The sequence below is a fragment of the Anguilla rostrata genome, chromosome 8, assembly GCF_018555375.3.
Source record: "Anguilla rostrata isolate EN2019 chromosome 8, ASM1855537v3, whole genome shotgun sequence".
NCBI classification, from domain to species: Eukaryota; Metazoa; Chordata; class Actinopteri; order Anguilliformes; family Anguillidae; genus Anguilla; species Anguilla rostrata.
The window spans coordinates 54154476-54172657 of NC_057940.1; the positions used below are offsets into that span (position 1 = coordinate 54154476).

Sequence of the window (18182 nt, forward strand, 5' to 3'; positions counted from 1 at the left end):
ACATAGAAAATAATCGAATCGCAGAATTTTACCGGAGAAGGCAGCCTGGATTGGGATGGCAGGTATGCCATCCCGCCAAGTTACGCCTTGGCGGGGGCATGCCCCCATATATATATATATATTATATATTATATATATTTATATACCTATACAGCACCGAGAGTTTGGCACTTTTCAGGGTTCCCCACAGAAATAACCACAACAGCCGCAGACACTCAGCCCTTAAAAACATTAAATTCTGTACATTCTGACCCCATTTCAACAGACAGATTTCGTCAACAACTTAACATGTCCACACAATAAAGCCCCAAACTAAGGGGATTTTGCGTTTTCTCCTTCTTCTTCTTCTTCTTCTCATTCTTATTTTTCCTGCCGCCTATCCCACTAATAACATGTCTCCCCATTGGACATTTTACCGACACCGCCAAATCTTCACCTACACGACCCAATGGAAAACTTGCATACACACGCAAAATATCCATACCTTTTCACTCTGAAACATTGACAGGACAAACAGCTAGTCCGCCTGTGGCGTAGTGGGTAAGGTTACAGTCTTGAAAACACAAGGTCGAAGGTTCAAACCCAGCTAAGAGCGCCTTTCTTTAAAGGAATACCATGGTGATTTTCACACTTTCTCATTTTTATGTGCTACTTGCACACGAGGCATTGAAGAAACAATAAGTACAGTATTAAATATGTCCGTTCTGCATTTTTGGAGAAATATGCGTTTTAAATTTACCGTCCTATTTTCAAACGGTTGACAAAGTTGTCAACTTGGTCCGTCACGAACACAGCACTCCCACACCACTCCCCTTTCCCACGCCCCGTAAACCCATGGATAACTCCAGACCCATAGTTTGCGCGGCTGGCTTACAGGCAAGACAATGCACATATTTGACTAACGTTAGGTTCACTTAAATTAGAGTGACTTTTAAGGACTACCTCACATACTTTCCTCTTTCACATTAACGTTCTCTTACGCTTTTACATTTTCTTTACCAAAACTCGCTCACGGCCACCCATATGCATTTCATGACGGCAAATGTATTCCTTTTATTTAAAAAGTTACACCAGTTGGCCACCCAATCAAAAACTCGCACACACAGGCAAAATACCAATTCCTTCTTACTCTGAAACATTTCAAAGTTTAATAGCTAATCTGCTTGTGGCCTAGTGGCTAAGGTTACAGTCTTGGGAACATGGGATCCTAGGTTCAAGCCCAGCTAGAGACATGTTTCTACTTTTACCCTCACTAACAACGTTTTCTTACCCTAATATTTGCTTTACCAAAACTCACTCATGGCCACCCATATGCATTTCATGACGGCAAATGTATTCCTTTTATTACAAAGTTACACCAGTTCACCGCTGTGCCATTTCTACTAACTACATTTCTTCACTAGGCTACCGTACAAAACCTTCTTATCAGCAAACGCCACATTTCTACATTCATGTTACCTTGCCCTGTTCTCTATCTAGCCACATACAAACAATTACGTGTACGTTCTGCAACTCCCCATTAAAACATTTACATTTAAAATCATGATTCACTCATAGTTATAACTACTAGCACTGAACATGAAAAAAACACAGAAATGCAATGGATTTCACATGTTACTTAAACGTCCACTTTAACGGGTAGTGCTATACAGCGACTGTTATATATACCATTCGATAAGGAATATAAGCTCGCTCATGGTCACTCCATTTACTTCGCACTATACTCCGTGATCATGTCAGCCTTCACCTACATGCCCACTCTGCTAAAAACATATTGTTTCAACTACGGAATTTCGTAATTTCATCCTAATTTCTCTCACACTGTTGTCATTTTCTCATATGCAAAGCCTGCTGGGACATATGCGTCTGCTCCTATTCTGCACTATCATGTTTTCCGGTTCTAGTTCAGCAAAACAGCGAAGAGGATTCCTACCTGCAGATAAGCCTATCAAAATGCCTTATAAACCTTACAAACACTAAAAGTGTATCTCCACGAAATAACAGACAACAGAGCAGGACAGAAGGCTACACAAGTTGCGACCTAGGGAGCTCTAATTCTACTGACTTGCCGATTCTTTTGTCAGTCAAGGCTCGTTGGATGGACGTCAAATCCGTGAGTACATAAACTGGCCATATTTAATCTGCGTTTCTGATTCGTTTATGCTTATGCCACTGCATCCTTTCTCACAGACACTGTTTCACAGCAAACCGAAACTGCTGAACGGTACACGCTCATCAGACTGTACAAATTCACACAACGATAGCCATAATCCACACCCGTTTTTTACAGGGTCGCATTTCTCACTCTCATAATAAAACGCTTTGCAAAAAGAACTGATATCTCATAAAAAACACGTTTTCAACGTACAAAAATGCCAAGTTACTAAAAAGTATTGATATCAAAATGACGCCAAGTTACGACACTACAAACAATATAGGCTATCTTGCCTCACCAAAATGACATAAGATGTATCTCAAAGCAATGCTACCCAATATTTCCTCAGTTCTTTCAAGTCACTTGGCCCTGTGTATAAGCATGCACTACATGGACAGGCCAAACATATGTGTGGATGGTTCTCTCACAGTCAAGATTGATTGATTGAATAGGTGTGTGTATGTTCAATTTGTATTGGTATGTAGGCCTATGTATTTCGCTGCCCAGGCTTTCTGTTGCGTGAATGATAGTATGTTTCTTGGTACAAGTGTGTTTGTGAATGTGAATGTAAGATGCTGCCAGGGAAATGTCCCCATGCGGATAAAGAAGTTCTCTATGTATGTATGTACAATATGTGTTTTACATGCAGTATTTATTGTACGTAGCAAATATACAATAACTTGCACATGTACTCAAATTCAGTTCAGAAGCAAGTATAAACATGTTTTCTGGAGAAATGTGCTTCCTGTCGTTGCTCAGCAGCAGTTTTGTACATTAATGAATTTATACATTAATTTCAATGTACAATGTTCAATGTGTTCCATGAGGCAATTCGAAATATTTGTCTCTTTGATCTGACAGAAAGTGTGCATGACATTGTGAAATAGTAAGATTAGAAAACATAGGGCCAAGTGACTTGAAAGAACTGAGGAAATATTGGGTAGCATTGCTTTGAGATACATCTTATGTCATTTCGGTGAGGCAAGATAGCCTATATTTGTTTGTAGTGTCGTAACTTGGCGTCATTTTGATATCAATACTTTTTAGTAACTTGGCATTTTTGTACGTTGAAAACGTGTTTTTTTATGAGATGCTACATAGCGTCACCGCCAGGAGACCCAGCTTTCCCATTCTGTCGAAAAAGCCACTTGTGAACCAGTTGCCGGCATATCAACCTCAGACATGCATATAGAGCGTTATCTAAACCGCGAAGCCCCGAAAGTAAGCTTGTACTGCGCATGTCTTCGTTGCTGAAGGCAGAACATTTGAGCTCCCCGTTAAAGTGAATGTGGAACATCAGACTTTTGACAGCAAAATAAAACTTCCCGGATGGTATGTTGAAACTCAATTGACGACCGTTAATATGGTTTAATATGAAAGGCAGATTGAAAAATATGCATTATGTAATAAAATATGCGCATTTTAATAAATATTTTCCTAAGACTTCTGGACCAAAACAACTATTGTTTCAGAAACTGCTGCACATAATGACATTCATAACCACAAAAAAGGACCGATGAGGTATTCTTTGGTTGTAAAATCACCTTGGATTTCTACATTGAATTCAAAGGGCATCAAGCCCACAACAGTTGCGAATAGGCGCAGTAGAGGCCGTTTCCCGATACTTCCTAGGCTTCACTGACTGGCCACTCCTACCCTCGTACGTGTATCAACAAGCCAGACGTGCAAGCTCGGAAATCGCAACTCACCGACAGACTCTCGTTTCTCCTGTGTGACATAAATAAGTGAACCAGCGTCATCAAGCTCTAGGGCCAATCCAGCGGGAGATTCCAGCTACGTTGAATTTTAGGAGTTATATTCATTAAGGTGTGGTTTTGTGTCTGTTAGGTAAATCGCATGTTCGCAAATCTAGACTGACTCATTGTAAGCAAAATTTCAAATTATTTTGCATTGAACTAAAATCATTTGGTTGTTCCCAAAATCCAAAGGCAATCATAATAAGATAATCTTTATCATATCCCCAGATACATTATGTAGGTCTATTTGTGTATTCTCTATGAAACGAATGTATTTTGTTTAGGCTATTTGTTAATGGCATATCACTTTCCCTTAATTTATTTATCTGGGTTAAATAGCTTTTCCTTTCTTATTATTGGTTACACTCTGATGTCCGGTGTTAATCTTTATGATTGCAAGTTTCTTACATGTATTGATTGGCTCTAAAAAATAATAATAAAACAATAAAAAAAACTCGTTTTCTCCAGGTGTTGACTTCTTCATGTTTCCATCGTTTTACTACCGTGCTTTACTACAACGCGCGTTAACTCCGTAATTTTCTACCGACATTCAAATAATGGTTTAATCTCTTATATAATATTAAAACGTGCAATAAACTGCCGTTTTATTCAGTGACTTGTAAACGAATATCAATATCCTTAGCCTTATCCATCCATCCATCCATCCATTATCTATACCCACTTATCCTGGTCAGGGTCGCAGGGTTGGAGCCTATCCCAGCATGCATTGGGCGAGAGTCAGAAATACACCCTGGACAGGCTTCCAATCTATCGCAGGGCACACACACCATTCACTCGCTGTTCTCTCGCACTCATACCTACGGGCAATTTAGAGTCTCCAATTGGCCTATCTGCATGTCTCTGGACTGTGGGAGGAAACCGGAGTACCCAGAGGAAACCCACGCGGATACGGGGAGAACATGCAAACTTCACACAGAAAGGCCCCAAGCCGAGATTCGAATCCATAACCTTCTTGCTTCCCACTGCACCACCGTGCCGCCCTCCTTAGCCTTATATTTAGGCAAATTTGATTTTACTTTATATTGGCTTATCTATAACTACAGACTATGTCAGGGTTAGGCAACCCTGAGTCTTGGTTTTTGTTCCATCTGAGGTTGACAGCACAAGTTTGATGGATGATAAAATAAAAGTTTGAGCTGGAATATGTTCTGAATGGTGAAATGCGGCTTGCCTCCAGCACATGGTCACCTGCATTCACTAAAAGCTGATTATTTAAAACCAACCAAGTTATGTAGTTACATTACACATTACATCACATTACAGGAATTTAGCAGACCCTCCTCTCCAGAGTGACTTACACAACTTTTTACACTGCATTTTCATTGCATACAGCTGGATATATACTGAAGCAATTCAGGTTAAGTACCTCGCTCAAGGGTACAGCAGCAGTGTCCTACCCAAGAATCGAACCTGTGACCTTTAGGTTAACAAGACCAGCTCCTTACTCATTGTACTACACTGCCACTACAGGTTGGGAAAACCAGGGATGCCCACCCCGGTTCTACATTTTTATGTTACTTTACTTTTGCCTACAGTATGGCTCTTAGTGATCTGTAGTCACCATGTATACCACCTGCCATGTAATGGCTTGGCAGGACATTCGCCATACCTTTACGTCACAGTCACACAATCCTTCCTCATCTTCTCCTTCTTAATATTCCTGCCTATAGTCCCACAATTACTGATTATCCCCATCGGTCAAAACCTTCTGCAACCAATCCTCAAACAAGCTCTGATCATTGCTTGTTGAAGCCAATCGTAAGGCACACAAGTAAACAACCAACAAATAAATCAGGAGGATTTGCACACATAGTGCTATTGCAGCCAAATGAGCATGTTAAAACATGTTCTAGAAACTTTATCGATGCCTTTTATCAGAGAGCTGTTTTTCATTTTTTTTTACTGTTGCTACCACACAGCTGTAATTCTAGCAGGCAAAATAATTAACATGATTAAAAGTGACAAAAATATTATTAAAAAATAAAGCAAACGCCAGCATTATACAGAATACAGTATTGTTTTGAATTTTAATCTGTGGGGTTTTGATGCAAGTGAGCTCTTTTTCTCACAGATTAAAAGATCATTTTATTGGGAATTATTGATTAGTAATGATTACACTGACCATATTCTGATAAAAATGCAAATATTATAATATTCTTAAAAAAAGAATATAATAATACATGACTACGCCTGATCTATACAGTGCTTTCTTTTGCACAGGCTCTGAAGAAGATTTGATGTTTATTCAGAGAGTGAGTTTGATGGATTAAACAACATAATGAATGTGTCTGTGCTTGCTCTCACATTCTTGAATTAATGACCAATAGACTAGCTAGTTATCTTCCTCACTTTTAAATTAGCTCACAGGATCTTTGTTTCACTCTAATCCCACATTCTGAACATTTTACATTCAGAATGACAACGACATCCTAAATGGTTGTAAAAATGTGTATGCATTCGGTGTGCTGTGCTGTTGCCATTTTGCCAGATTCTTGTTCAGAAATGTATTTACTGTCACTGCTAATATGAATCCAGTCCTGTCAATTTAATTGGCCTGAAAATGATCTTAGGCACGATCACTCATGTAGGGAGGATTCTCAGTAAGAGAGCCGCTTTCACTCCTCAGATCTCCTCATAACTGGTGTCAACACCAGTCAACTGGTGTGTAACAGCTGGGCAAATTTCAGTTGAAACTGTTTGATTTCTTTATTACCAATGTGTTCACATAATAATAATAATAATAATAATAATGATAATAATAATAATAATAATAATAATCTTGAGGTAAATGTCATATTTGGTTTAAGTCTGAGGAAAAAAGCACAGGAAAATGTGTTTTTCTTGACATTCGGCACCTCATAAAATCCATTAAAAAATAAAAATCATCGTCTGCCACAAAGTCATCGAAAGTTCCACCTTTTTAAAATGCTGCAAGAATATGAACAATATGCTCATGTCTCAGGATCCTACATTGTCACCTCACTTCTGGAGGCAAGATAGCGGAAGACCTGAATCTGCGTACATCAGTGGTGTCAAACTCGTGCCATGGAGGGCCGTGTGTATGCAGGTTTTCATTCCAGCCTCAGATCTTGATTATATAATTAGTTAAATTATTTGCTGAATAAGGGATGCAGGTTTGTGCACAATGGTGACCCGACGTCTATGGTGACCCGCATTGTCTAAATAAAATATTTCTTATATTCTGTGCTTCAATGCAGTTAAACGCATATGGCTGAATGAGTAATTGGACTCAATTAAGGCAGCATTAATTGGTTGGAATGAAAACCTGCATACACACGGCCCTCCATGGCACGAGTTTGACACAGAGACTGTAAAAAGTTTTGACACCACTGGCGTACATGATCTGCGTCCAACCAATCAGCAGCCTTGTTTTTCAGGCAATGTCCCACCCCCCTGCATGTTCGAGACAGGCCTCGCGTATACGTCCTGTAATGTAATACACCCTGAACGCAACTGTAGTTTTGGGCGCATTAAAAAAAGGCGAAAAAAAGTAATTAAACACGAGAACAATTTTTTTTAAACCAACAACTTTCGCTTAAACTATATTCAATTTTTTGTTATCCCATTTGTGTAAATACAGTTAAAACTCAAATAGAAAATACGACAATTTTCCGATTTCATACGTTGACGTCAAACAATAACCTGCATTTATTTGTAACATAGGCTACGTATAATTCAGTTTAACTTACCCGCATTTGCCGTGTAAATGCCACCCAAGAAGGCCCAAAAAAGAGCGAGGAAACTCATTCCGAGGAAGACGTTCAGTAGATTATTCCGTAAAACATGAAATTTCTGGTTATTTAAGTCTTCCGCGACTTCGTTGAGTCGTTCGAGAAATGAGAATACCAGGAAATAGACAGGTTGGTAAATGGGTAGCGCTTAGCCAATAGTAAACACGCAGAGACGAAGCATCACTAAACTCTGGGGCAACTTTATGAAAATAGGTTCTGCACCGAAACTGATATAAAGTTCGAGTGGTTTGAAGGCGCTCACGAGGCAGCCACGTGAATAGACTGCTAATACACAGCTTTACACCAATAATAATATTAATGATATAGGCTACTTTATTAGGTGGGCTATACCTGCTCGTTAACCCAAACAATCAGCTCCTCCAGATAGTTAATTATGTGGCTGCAACTGAATATAAATAGCATGCAGCAGACACAGTGAAGATTTAAGGCTGTTCTGGAGGCTAAAGGGGGTTCTACTCTACATACGGTGCGGTGTGTAAGTATTGTGTAGTGACGCAAGTACTGTTGTTTCGGCTCTGTACTCCAGAGCACTGGAATTAATATGAAACGATGAACAGGGGGCTAAAGCGCAGACTGTAAGCTTTAATCTGAGGGTATTTACATCCACACACAGTAAAATGTCCTGTGTTAATTAAACTCTAACAGTGTCAATTCAACTCAAACAGATAGCATTTGGTTAGCAAATGTTATCTGTTAGAGTTGAATTGAAACTGGACATTTGACTGTGTATGGGTGATGCATGTAAGAATTACAGCCATTTTTATGCATGCACATTACCTGGGCTTGTTCTGTTATTCTGCTGAGTCACACATGGAGTCCAGTGGACTGACATTCAGGGTCACACAGACATGCAGTCAGAGGAACCATAATGTGGGTAAGATGAACAGCAGAGCTTCTCCTTAAGCACATGGTACACACACCCAATGCACTGTGTCCAATTCTATGGACAGAGACACACACTCACACCCCTGCAAAAATAAATGGGTACACCTCCAACTCTCTAAAAGGAACAAATTTACTCTTAAGCAACTCCAGTCCTGGAGGGCCAAGGTGCCTACAGGTTTAACTCCAGTCCTGGAGGGTCGCGGTGTCTGCAGGTTTAACTTCAGTCCTGGAGGGTTGCGGTGTCTGCGGGTTTAACTCCAGTCCTGGAGAGCTGCGGTGTCTGCAGGTTTAACTCCCGTCCTGGATGGCCAAGGTGCCTACAGGTTTAACTCCAGTCCTGGAGGGCCACAGTGTCTACAGGTTTAACTCCAGTCCTGGAGGACCAGAGAGTCTGCTGGTTATTGTGGTTCTCTTACAATCAGCATTGAACGAGGTGCATGGACTCTTCAGCCAATCAATGACTTAAGAACTTTGGTGTCAAAATGTGCTGAAAACTGGCAGAAACCGCACCATTCAATGACTGGAGTCTGGCACCCTCTCTCTAAATTATTTAATAAAATCTTCTATAAGATCTTCTATACATGGGTGGTTTGGAAGAGTGTCATTCGCTTGTAATGCTGTGTCTTTTTTTTAATCTCCAGTGTGCCTGAATTACCACTTATGGTTTTATTTTTATTTTATTCTTGTATTGTGATGATAAAAATAAAACCATGGTTATTTCTGTGCGATTTGGGTGGTCCACAAAGTTTTGTGATGATGATACTCCTAGACTTTGGAATGCCCTGCTCAAGGAGATCGGGCTCACTGAGTCAGTGCCTCGTTTTAAATCTCTTCTTAAAACACATTTTTACAAAGTTGCTTTTATTGTTTTAGCCTTTGTTTTTGTTTTTGAAAAGTGCTATGCAAATAATGTTTATAACTATCATTATTATTATTATTATTATTATTACTCCCCGGCCTAATCCATATAAAAAGTATAAATAGAGCCACAAATCCTATGAATTGTATCTGCAGCCATACAGCCTTATGGCCTGTTCTCATTAGGTGTCCCTGTATTCTTAAATAAAATAAATCAGGTTGGAGCACATTTTGCATGGTAGACGACCAAGATTTGTAACGCCCCATGCTCTCCTGATTCCCTTGCCAAAATATCCCGTCTGGCTTCTCTTCAAATACCGCTTTGAGTTCTGTTTCCGAGAAATCACGTGGTTTAACCGATACACAATTGAGCGATGGATTATCCTAGATCGCCCTCTACGGGTGCAAGGTACCATACTCAGGCGGCGGTATTGTAGCGCCGACTTCTGTTAGAAAATATCCGTTAAAGCTGAATAAATGATTTCCGTTAAACTAACCCCGAAAGCCTTAACGCTGTTACCATTTAGTTCGAAAAAGATTAAAGTGATAATCCAGAATATGACAATGGTACTGGAAAACAAGATATAGTCGACATCCAGAATATAATTCTACGTAGTGTACAAAATGCATTAATTTCATGACGTGTAATAATCCCAGCCTCATTTTTCCGAAATGGTCATTAATGCGTTCAGTGGCATTGCTGCGTCAATTCTACCATTCTATCCATACCTAAAGCCTATTTGTTGCCCCGTAAAAATGTTCAACATTTAGACCATACGCGCATGCTCATTGGAGTCTTCAAACTGAAAGTATAGAAAGATGAAAACCTGACAACAGGAGTTTTACACATACACAAGCTCCCGAGCCACCGCTTGGGTAATACCGAACTCTTATTTTAGTTAAATAGAAGTTACACTCGCTGACAATTATGACGGATATCGCGACGATCTACAAACTGTCCTTGATTGCTTTTGCTTGTGCTATGCAAGGTAAGAACGCACGCAATTAACTAGCATGCACCGTGTGCTTTTTCCTGTTTTGGTGCTGTTTGGATGATGTTGACCATCTCGGTGAACATGAGATATGTCAACCGCGATAAAGCACTTAATGTTTTTGGTAGGCTACTGCACTGCTGGGTTATGAATTATGTTACAAGCGGAAGCCGGCGAACTTGGCATCAGTGCAGTTACTATTAGGTTAACCGTTTTCATCTAATTGTAATCACACTGTGGACATTTATGTCACGTAGACATACAAAATGTTACTATGTCTACGTACGTAGATTCATAGCATACATTTGTAAATTAAAGTGTATTTAGTATATTGTGTGTGTGTTCGTATGTGTGTGTGAGAGAGAGAGGGTTGGCGGGGGAGGAGACAGAGCTCAGAAAAAGTACCGGACTTTCTGTGCTGGAACGCGAGCGTTTCCGTTACGTTTTATAAATGCTCAATCTCTCTTCGAATTCCCCAAACATTGCTCTCAATTTTTATGTTGATATGATAATTGTGAAATCGTCTATTGATAATTAATCTCGGTACAGACATGTTATCAGATTACACGGACCTGTCACACACACGCACACACACACACACACACACACACACAAACACTACAGACCGAAAGTATTAGGCCATTTGTGGGTTTTTTTCTTCTTCAAAATTTTAATAAAGATCTTAGGTAGAGAATAATTCAGTTAATATATGCACATTTATTGAATAACAAACCAAAGTATAAACATTTTTTTCTGTTTCTACCTACAGTCACATCTAAGCCTAACTCTCCTTCTTTGCCATAATTCTTGCAACTTTAGTGCTTATTTTACTTGCACTACAGGCTAAAGATATTAATCTACCTGGGGTTACAAAAAAAAAAACTTAAATGACATAAGATTTCACTCGATTTAATTTTCCCTCCACCTCCCTCCCACCCCTTCACCCCCACTTTCCAAAATAATTGGATAGACTTACAATAATTCATTTAATTGTAAATGAAGCCAAAGCAGGCTATTTGGAGGAAAGTCATGTATAAGATTATTTTTAATGTAAAACTGTGTTATTATAGGTTGGAACTGAAAAAAAAGTTTATACTTTGGCAATGTAGTATATATATACACGTACACTACATGGCCAAAAGTAAGTGGACACCCAAACATCACATCCATATGTGCTTGTTGAACATCTCATTCCAAAATCCACAGACATTAACATGGAGTTTGTCCCCCCCTTTGCTGCTATAACAGCCTCCACTCTTCTGGGAAGGCTTTCCACTAGATTTTGGAAAATGGCTACGGGGATCCACTTCCATACAGCCAGAGGATCATTAGTGAGGTTGGGTACTGATGTTGGGCGACAAGGCACTGGCTCACATTCAGCATTCCAGTTCATCCCAGACGTGTTCTTCCGAGTTGAGACCAGGGCTGTGTGCAGGCCAGCCAAGGTCTTCCACACCTTTATGGACCTCGCTTTGTGCATGGGGACATTGTCATGCTGAAACAGGAAAGGGCCTTCCCCAAACTGCTGCCTCCATTTCCCTATAGTGTCATTGTATGCTGTAGCATTAAGACTTCCATTCACTGGAACTAAGTGGCCCAGCCCAAAGCATGAAAAACAGCCCCAGACTATTATTCCTCCTCCAGCAAGGTATTCTCCTGGCATTCGCCAAACACAGATTTGTCCGACAGGCTGCCAGTTAGTGAAGCGTGATTCATCACTCCAGAGAACGCGTTGTCACTGCTTCAGAGTCCAGCCGATGCTTGGCATTGTGCGTGGTGATCCTCGGTTTGTTAAAAGTGGCATCCAATGACAGGGCTGTATGCTTGATTTTATGCCCCTGTTAGCAGTGGGTGTGGCTGAAGTAGCCAAACCCACTAATTAGAAGGGGTGTCCATATACATTTGGCCATGTAGCGTTTATATACAGTAGTAGCCTATATTTAATCCTTCCGTGCAAACTTTAACCTGCCCGTTCATCACTGTCTTTCAGCGTACGGGGCAACATGTCCGGTTCTGGAGTGCTGGTTCGTTCAGGAGAAGTCGGGTCGAGGAGGCGGGTTTCCAGCTGCCATGAGCCAAGTCCCTGCTTTACGTCGGAACCGACCCGGACAACACTGGAACCAGGACAACGAAGAATCCCCCAGCAGACATCGACTCCGCGCGGATCTACTACGTCACCGGTCAGTAGCCGTGCAGCGCTTCGAACAAGAGATCGGCTGGTTCAATGTGCGATGTATGCGTTAGTGCGGTCTTTTATACTTTTCACCCTCGTTTCTCAGATCCAGGGGCTTCTCTTTGCAGTTCCTCTCTTCGTCCACCAGAGGGCTCTGTCAGGAAGCCGCAGTGTGAAATAAATCCATTTCTGCCTCAGCCTGCTATGGTCCAATGGGCAGCTCCGCTGACCGAGTCCGCCCACAGTCCCATCTACCTGCAAGCTGATTGGCTCTCAGTCTCCGCGCAGGGCCTTGACGGACAGCTGGCTCTTTCCAGCGTGATGAGAGCTACAACGAAAACCAACAAGCCAAGCGGTAATGAATGTTTTAGTCACATTTGGTGTTACACATGTTAAACTAGTATTATTATTATTATTAATAATAATAATAATAATAATAATAATAATAATAATAATGAATCCTCTCCCTCAGTGATCGTCAGTGTGTACAGTAGAACAGTCTCGGTCCGCGTCAGACTGGGGGCTCCGGTGGTTCTGGACTGCGGGTTCTGGACCGAGCCCTCGTCCCCGCTCTCCGCCGTGGGGTTTTCGGTGGAGTGGCGGTATCAGTTCCGGGGCGAGGGGCACTTGGTGCTGGCCTACGACGGCAAGAACGACCGCTTGGCTCAGACTGCGGAGGAAGGGGCGGAGCTGGACATCGCCGCCCTGCACCAAACAGGAAACGCATCACTCATCCTGCAGGAAGCTCAAGTCAGGCACTCTGGGACCTACATCTGTTCCGTCTACCTGCCGTACCTTCTGTCACAGGTGTCCGTCAACCTGGAGATTGAAGGTGCGTAAGACGCTTGCTGTGTACAGACATTTAAAGGAGAATTTCACACTGCTTAGTTCAGTCCTTACTGTCACTTGCTTTTAGCGCACTTGTAACCACTGAGTTATACAGCATGCCTTTTTAACATTCAACCGTGCCCTGCAAGACTGGTCTTCGGATTTTGTCGCTGCACTACAGTTCCCAGCAAGCATTTCACCAACAATGCCATAGACGTCATAGACAAAGTCATTGCAGTGGACTGTGGGAGCTTGAGGCTAGGAAGCGCGGAAATGGCTGAGCAGTCATTCTGTGTTTCAGGTGAACCCCGGTCCTTGAGAGCCTTAGGGCGTTCGGGCTTTCGTTATTATTCAGTGCTCAACCAATCAATTTAAGGACTTCTTGGGTGAGAATTAATTGCACATTTTTAAGGCGAAAATAAAAACCAGTGCGCACTCTGGCTCTCTCAGCAATGCCACCGTTTTAGGCCCGAAGCATACGTACGTAAGTAACGGTTTGAGCTACGCATTCTAAAATGCGTCACCCGAAATTCTTAACACAACGTAAGAGCAAGCTGCGGTGTCAAGCGTCATAGCAAGGGGGCGCCATAGCAGGCAACAACAGGATGAAGCTGCCTTCTTCAATTTGCGCTGTCTTCCGCTCATTTTTATCACAGTCGTCCTGGAGCGCCCCCTTGTGGCCTCAGGTTTATTAGCTCCGCAGGGACTTAAGAACGCACATTGAGTATGTGCGACTGGGCCGTGCTTTTGCAGTGCATTGGCCAGGTGTTGTCGATTGTGTACTTACCTAGGGTATGTTCCTTATGGCCTTATGCAGTGTAACTGTTTCCTCCAGCACACTATTAACCCCGTCCCTTGTCCCCCCTCCCCCCACACCCTTGATTTCACCTCTCCTCTCTCAGAGCCCCCCTCCCTCTCCATCAGCCCCCCGACCCCCCAGGTGCTGCTCCCCGGCCAGTCCCTGTCTCTGCAGTGCCAGGCATCCGGCTTCACCCCCCTCCCTCTGGAGCTGCGCTGGGAGTTTGCGGACGCAGACGGAGCGGTGCGCCCCCTAGGGGCGGGGAGGGTGTCCGGGCACAAGCAAGCCTGGGACGGGACCTTCACCCAGAGCTCCTGGCTGGAGGTGGGGAGGGGCGGGGAAGACCTGGCGGGTGGCGGCGAGGTCGTCTGCGTGGGGCTTCACTCTGGGGGCGCCAGGCGGGCCCGCGTGCCACTCAGCGTAATAGGTGGGCGTGGCCACACACCTGTCTGTCAGACTGCACTGCAGCCAATGAAAAAACTGCATCTTGATGATGCTACGCACTCATACCCTGACTGCTGTAGGCATGTTGCATAATCAGAGTACCCACAAAAAGAATTATGTTCATATTTGTTCGTACCTTTGTTGTTGAAAAATTGAAAGCTAATTAAATATAATTTCAGGTATATTATTAATGTGGTGAGGCATTAAATGTTAATGTTTTAAAGCGGTAAACCTCTCTCTCTCTCTCTCTCTCTCACTCCCCACTCTTTGTCTCTCTCTCTCTCTCTCTCTCTCTCACACCCCACTCTCTGTCTCTCTCTCTCTCTCTGTCTCACACCCCACTCTCTCTCTCTCTCTCTCTCTCTCTCACTCTCTCTGTCTCTCTCTCTCTCCCCACTTTCTGTCTATCGCTCGCTTTCTCTCTTTCTCTCTTTCTCTCTCTCTCTCTCTCTCTCACTCTATCTCTTTCTCTCTCTCTCGTTCAGGGGCCCGAGGCCCCACTGTAGAGGACTCTATTGCCATGGTTGCAGTGGCCCTTGGGCTGTACGGACTGATCAGGATCGCCACTTGGACCCTGGGCATGTCTGGTAACTCCATCCACCCACTCTGCACCAACAGAACCAGTAATAGGATCCAGTAAATTCAGTACTTAGCTCCAGATCTGTTATATTACGCATACGGAACCAGTGAGAACCAATACGGTGATACTAGGTCTGTTTTATTCAGTTGTGATTTTATTCTGAAAGTTCTCAGACTGCCCAACTACAGGAAGATTTGGGATTGGTCATCTGGGGACCAAAATGATTTGTTAGAATTTTATGGCAGTTCACATTTTAAGCACTCAGAGAGGAGTGCGCTGCCAGCGAAAAGTGAATTTACAGTAAAAATGTATTATTTTTTATGAATTTAATAAATTTGCAAAATGGTTAGTATACATTTTTATCTTTTGGCTTAATGAGCACTTTCAATTTAAGAAAAATGATGTGACTACGTCTTTCATCGTAGCCCAAGATGGCTTTTGCAGTGAGAGTTAGGGTGCATAGATGACTTGTACAGAATGTGGTTTGAACTCATACAGTGTGGTATGAACTCGTACAGAATGTGGTATGAACTCGTACAGAATGTGGTTTGAACTCATACAGAATGTGGTTTGTATCAATAACTTTAATGCTTGACCTCTCGTTTGCTTTCCCATAGGGTTTGCTGGTAGAGACCCAGAGGCCAAAGTAAGTTGCATTACATTGCAGGCATTTAGTAGATAGAGAGCCAGTTACACAGCTTACTTCTTTACATGCAATCCATTTATACAGCTGGATGTTCACTGAAGCAACTCAGGTTGTTCAAAGATAGTGGTGACCCGCCGAGGGAACCCACCTCCCTAACAATTTTGCTACACTGACACAGATATGTGTTTCTTCTTACTGGTGATATCTCAGTTTGTATTTACCTGCATTAGGTGCTGCTGTTTGTGCAGTTTTTTGGGGGGATAATTATTGCTCCCCTCTCCCGTGTTTTCAAAGCATTCCTTTTTTCCTCATTTTCTGTTGGCTTTTCCTCATCCTTTCTTTTGGTTGTCCTCCCTTCATCCTCCTCAGTTTTCTGGCAGCTTCCTCTTTTTCACCTTATTTATCCCTCTTAATTTCTTCCTCCCTCTCTCTTTTCCCCCCTTTCTTTATTCCCCGTAAGTCTTTTGGAATGTTTTTTTTTTGTTGTTTCAAAATTCTTAAGTCTGTGTTCTAGAACTCCATTGCTTTCCATCACCAGTAGTGATTGTGACATCAGCATTAGAATGTTCAGGCAAGAACATTCTGATCACGTATTTGTGATCTTGCACCTTAAAGCGTTAAATTGTTCAGTTTGTGCTCTGTGTGCAGAATGCTGATCCCATCCCTTGTTTCTTTTCTAGAAAGAGAAGTAAAATACCGAAAAGGCTCAGGATTGTACGGTGGGTGTTTTCTATTTGTATCTTTATGACACTGAAGAAAAAAAATATGTTTGCCTCTGCGTTATATATTTTTAATTTATTTATGATATTTTGCTGACGTTTGCTAATTTAATTTTAATTTGTGCTTTTTTATTCTGAATGAGCTCATGGACATACAGTGTTTGTGTCAAATGTGCTTTTGGTTGAGATATTATTTATTTATTTTTTTACAATGCAAAGGTGTGCCTGACTGTTTCTTTTTATTTGGGTCGTGTCCATGATTTGACTATGGGAAAGGTGCTTTACAAATAAAATGTATTATTATTATTAAATAAGGGTTATAAAGAACGAAACGATCGGCCATTTTGAGATGTGTTACAGATTACTACCACTAGAGGGAGGCAATGTGCCAGCCAAGTTTCCGTATTGAATTCTATAAATGATGCCATGTACAATTAAAAGAGCATGTTTCATTGAAATAGATTTGGCACTACTGAGTGTTATATTATTTTGTTATAAAATATTGTTCTTACCTTGTCATGATCTAAATCTTAACACAAACAGTCAATATTTATATTGATGTTTGAACGTGAATACACCAATGAATGCCTACTGGGATATGAGTGCAAATTATGTGTCATAACCAATAGCACTAGTTAGAAGTGCATGAGATAATTCACTACTTTTGCGCCAACAGTGTTTGTTGTACAGATATGAAGAAAGATGTGACTGACCTTTCCTTGAGGACTTCCAGTTGCTCACATTTATGACAAACGCATCTGTGCTAATATCCACAAGTCAAATTTTATTTCTTAATTATATGTATGTATAATTTCAATGTGCTTTAAATTTGCATATCAAATTTTTCATTTTTAACCATTGCCCAATTTTAACTAAGTACATAAAGAATCAATTTAGGCACACACGGTTTAGATCATTTGTAAATTGGACTAGTTTACAGTAGGTGGGTGCCACTGAATTTTGTATTATATTGATAAAAACATGGTTTTACTTTTGCAGGAAACATTGTCTGAATATTTCACCTTGTGATGTTTCATTGTACTCAGTTGTATGAATTCTGATTACTAGCCTGTGTCATCAATTTGTTTGTTCTTTGTAAATATATGTCCTGAAGAGTTGTAAATGGATTTCTAAAAAGGGTGTACATGTTATTTTGCTAGAATGTTTGCATGATATTTTTTTATCTTAAATTGATAAAATGCAATCCCTTCTGGATTCTGTTTATTGATATTTAACAGTTTTTTAAATTAATTTTTTTTACTGCTGACACTGAGGTTAAGGCTGGTAACTGATCTGTTGATTCTGGATGAAAATAAAACTTGTTAAAAATGGCGAATCATGAGTGACACGCAGAAAGGCGATTTTCAAAAGAGGATTTCGGAATGTCATCATATGCAGCGGTAAGAGCAGTATGCTACGGCAGGCTTCGTCGTGGATTACCTGAGCAAACTGCAGCTGCTTCTACAGCCAAGTGCGAAACAGTCGAGTAAAGTAGGCCAATTAATGGCACTGGGTAAGGATTGAAATTAACTCGAGTTTAGAAAGTTCAATA

At 41.4% G+C, this 18182-nt stretch overlaps 1 protein-coding gene and 1 pseudogene across 23 annotated transcripts in view; one reads left to right on the forward strand and one right to left on the reverse strand.

Moving 5' to 3' along the window:
- LOC135262093 (BOLA class I histocompatibility antigen, alpha chain BL3-7-like) overlaps window positions 1-10609 on the reverse strand; it is a 95884-nt gene extending 85275 nt beyond the window's left edge. For 9 of the 23 annotated variants that reach the window (XR_010332104.1, XR_010332102.1, XR_010332101.1 and 6 more), the window contains exon 1: window positions 7644-7800. Coding sequence is in view for 16 of the 23 variants with exons in the window: in XM_064348926.1 (XP_064204996.1) it covers window positions 7644-7701 (58 nt within the window). In the remaining 7 variants the exon portion in view is untranslated. Of the gene's footprint in view, window positions 1-32; window positions 46-3699; window positions 3746-7643; window positions 7803-10602 lie in introns of those variants that run through there. The other 14 variants (XR_010332105.1, XR_010332103.1, XM_064348924.1 and 11 more) reach the window with 5 other exon arrangements.
- LOC135262096 (tapasin-like) lies at window positions 10236-17966 on the forward strand (annotated as a pseudogene).
- The last annotated feature ends 216 nt before the right edge of the window (window positions 17967-18182 follow it).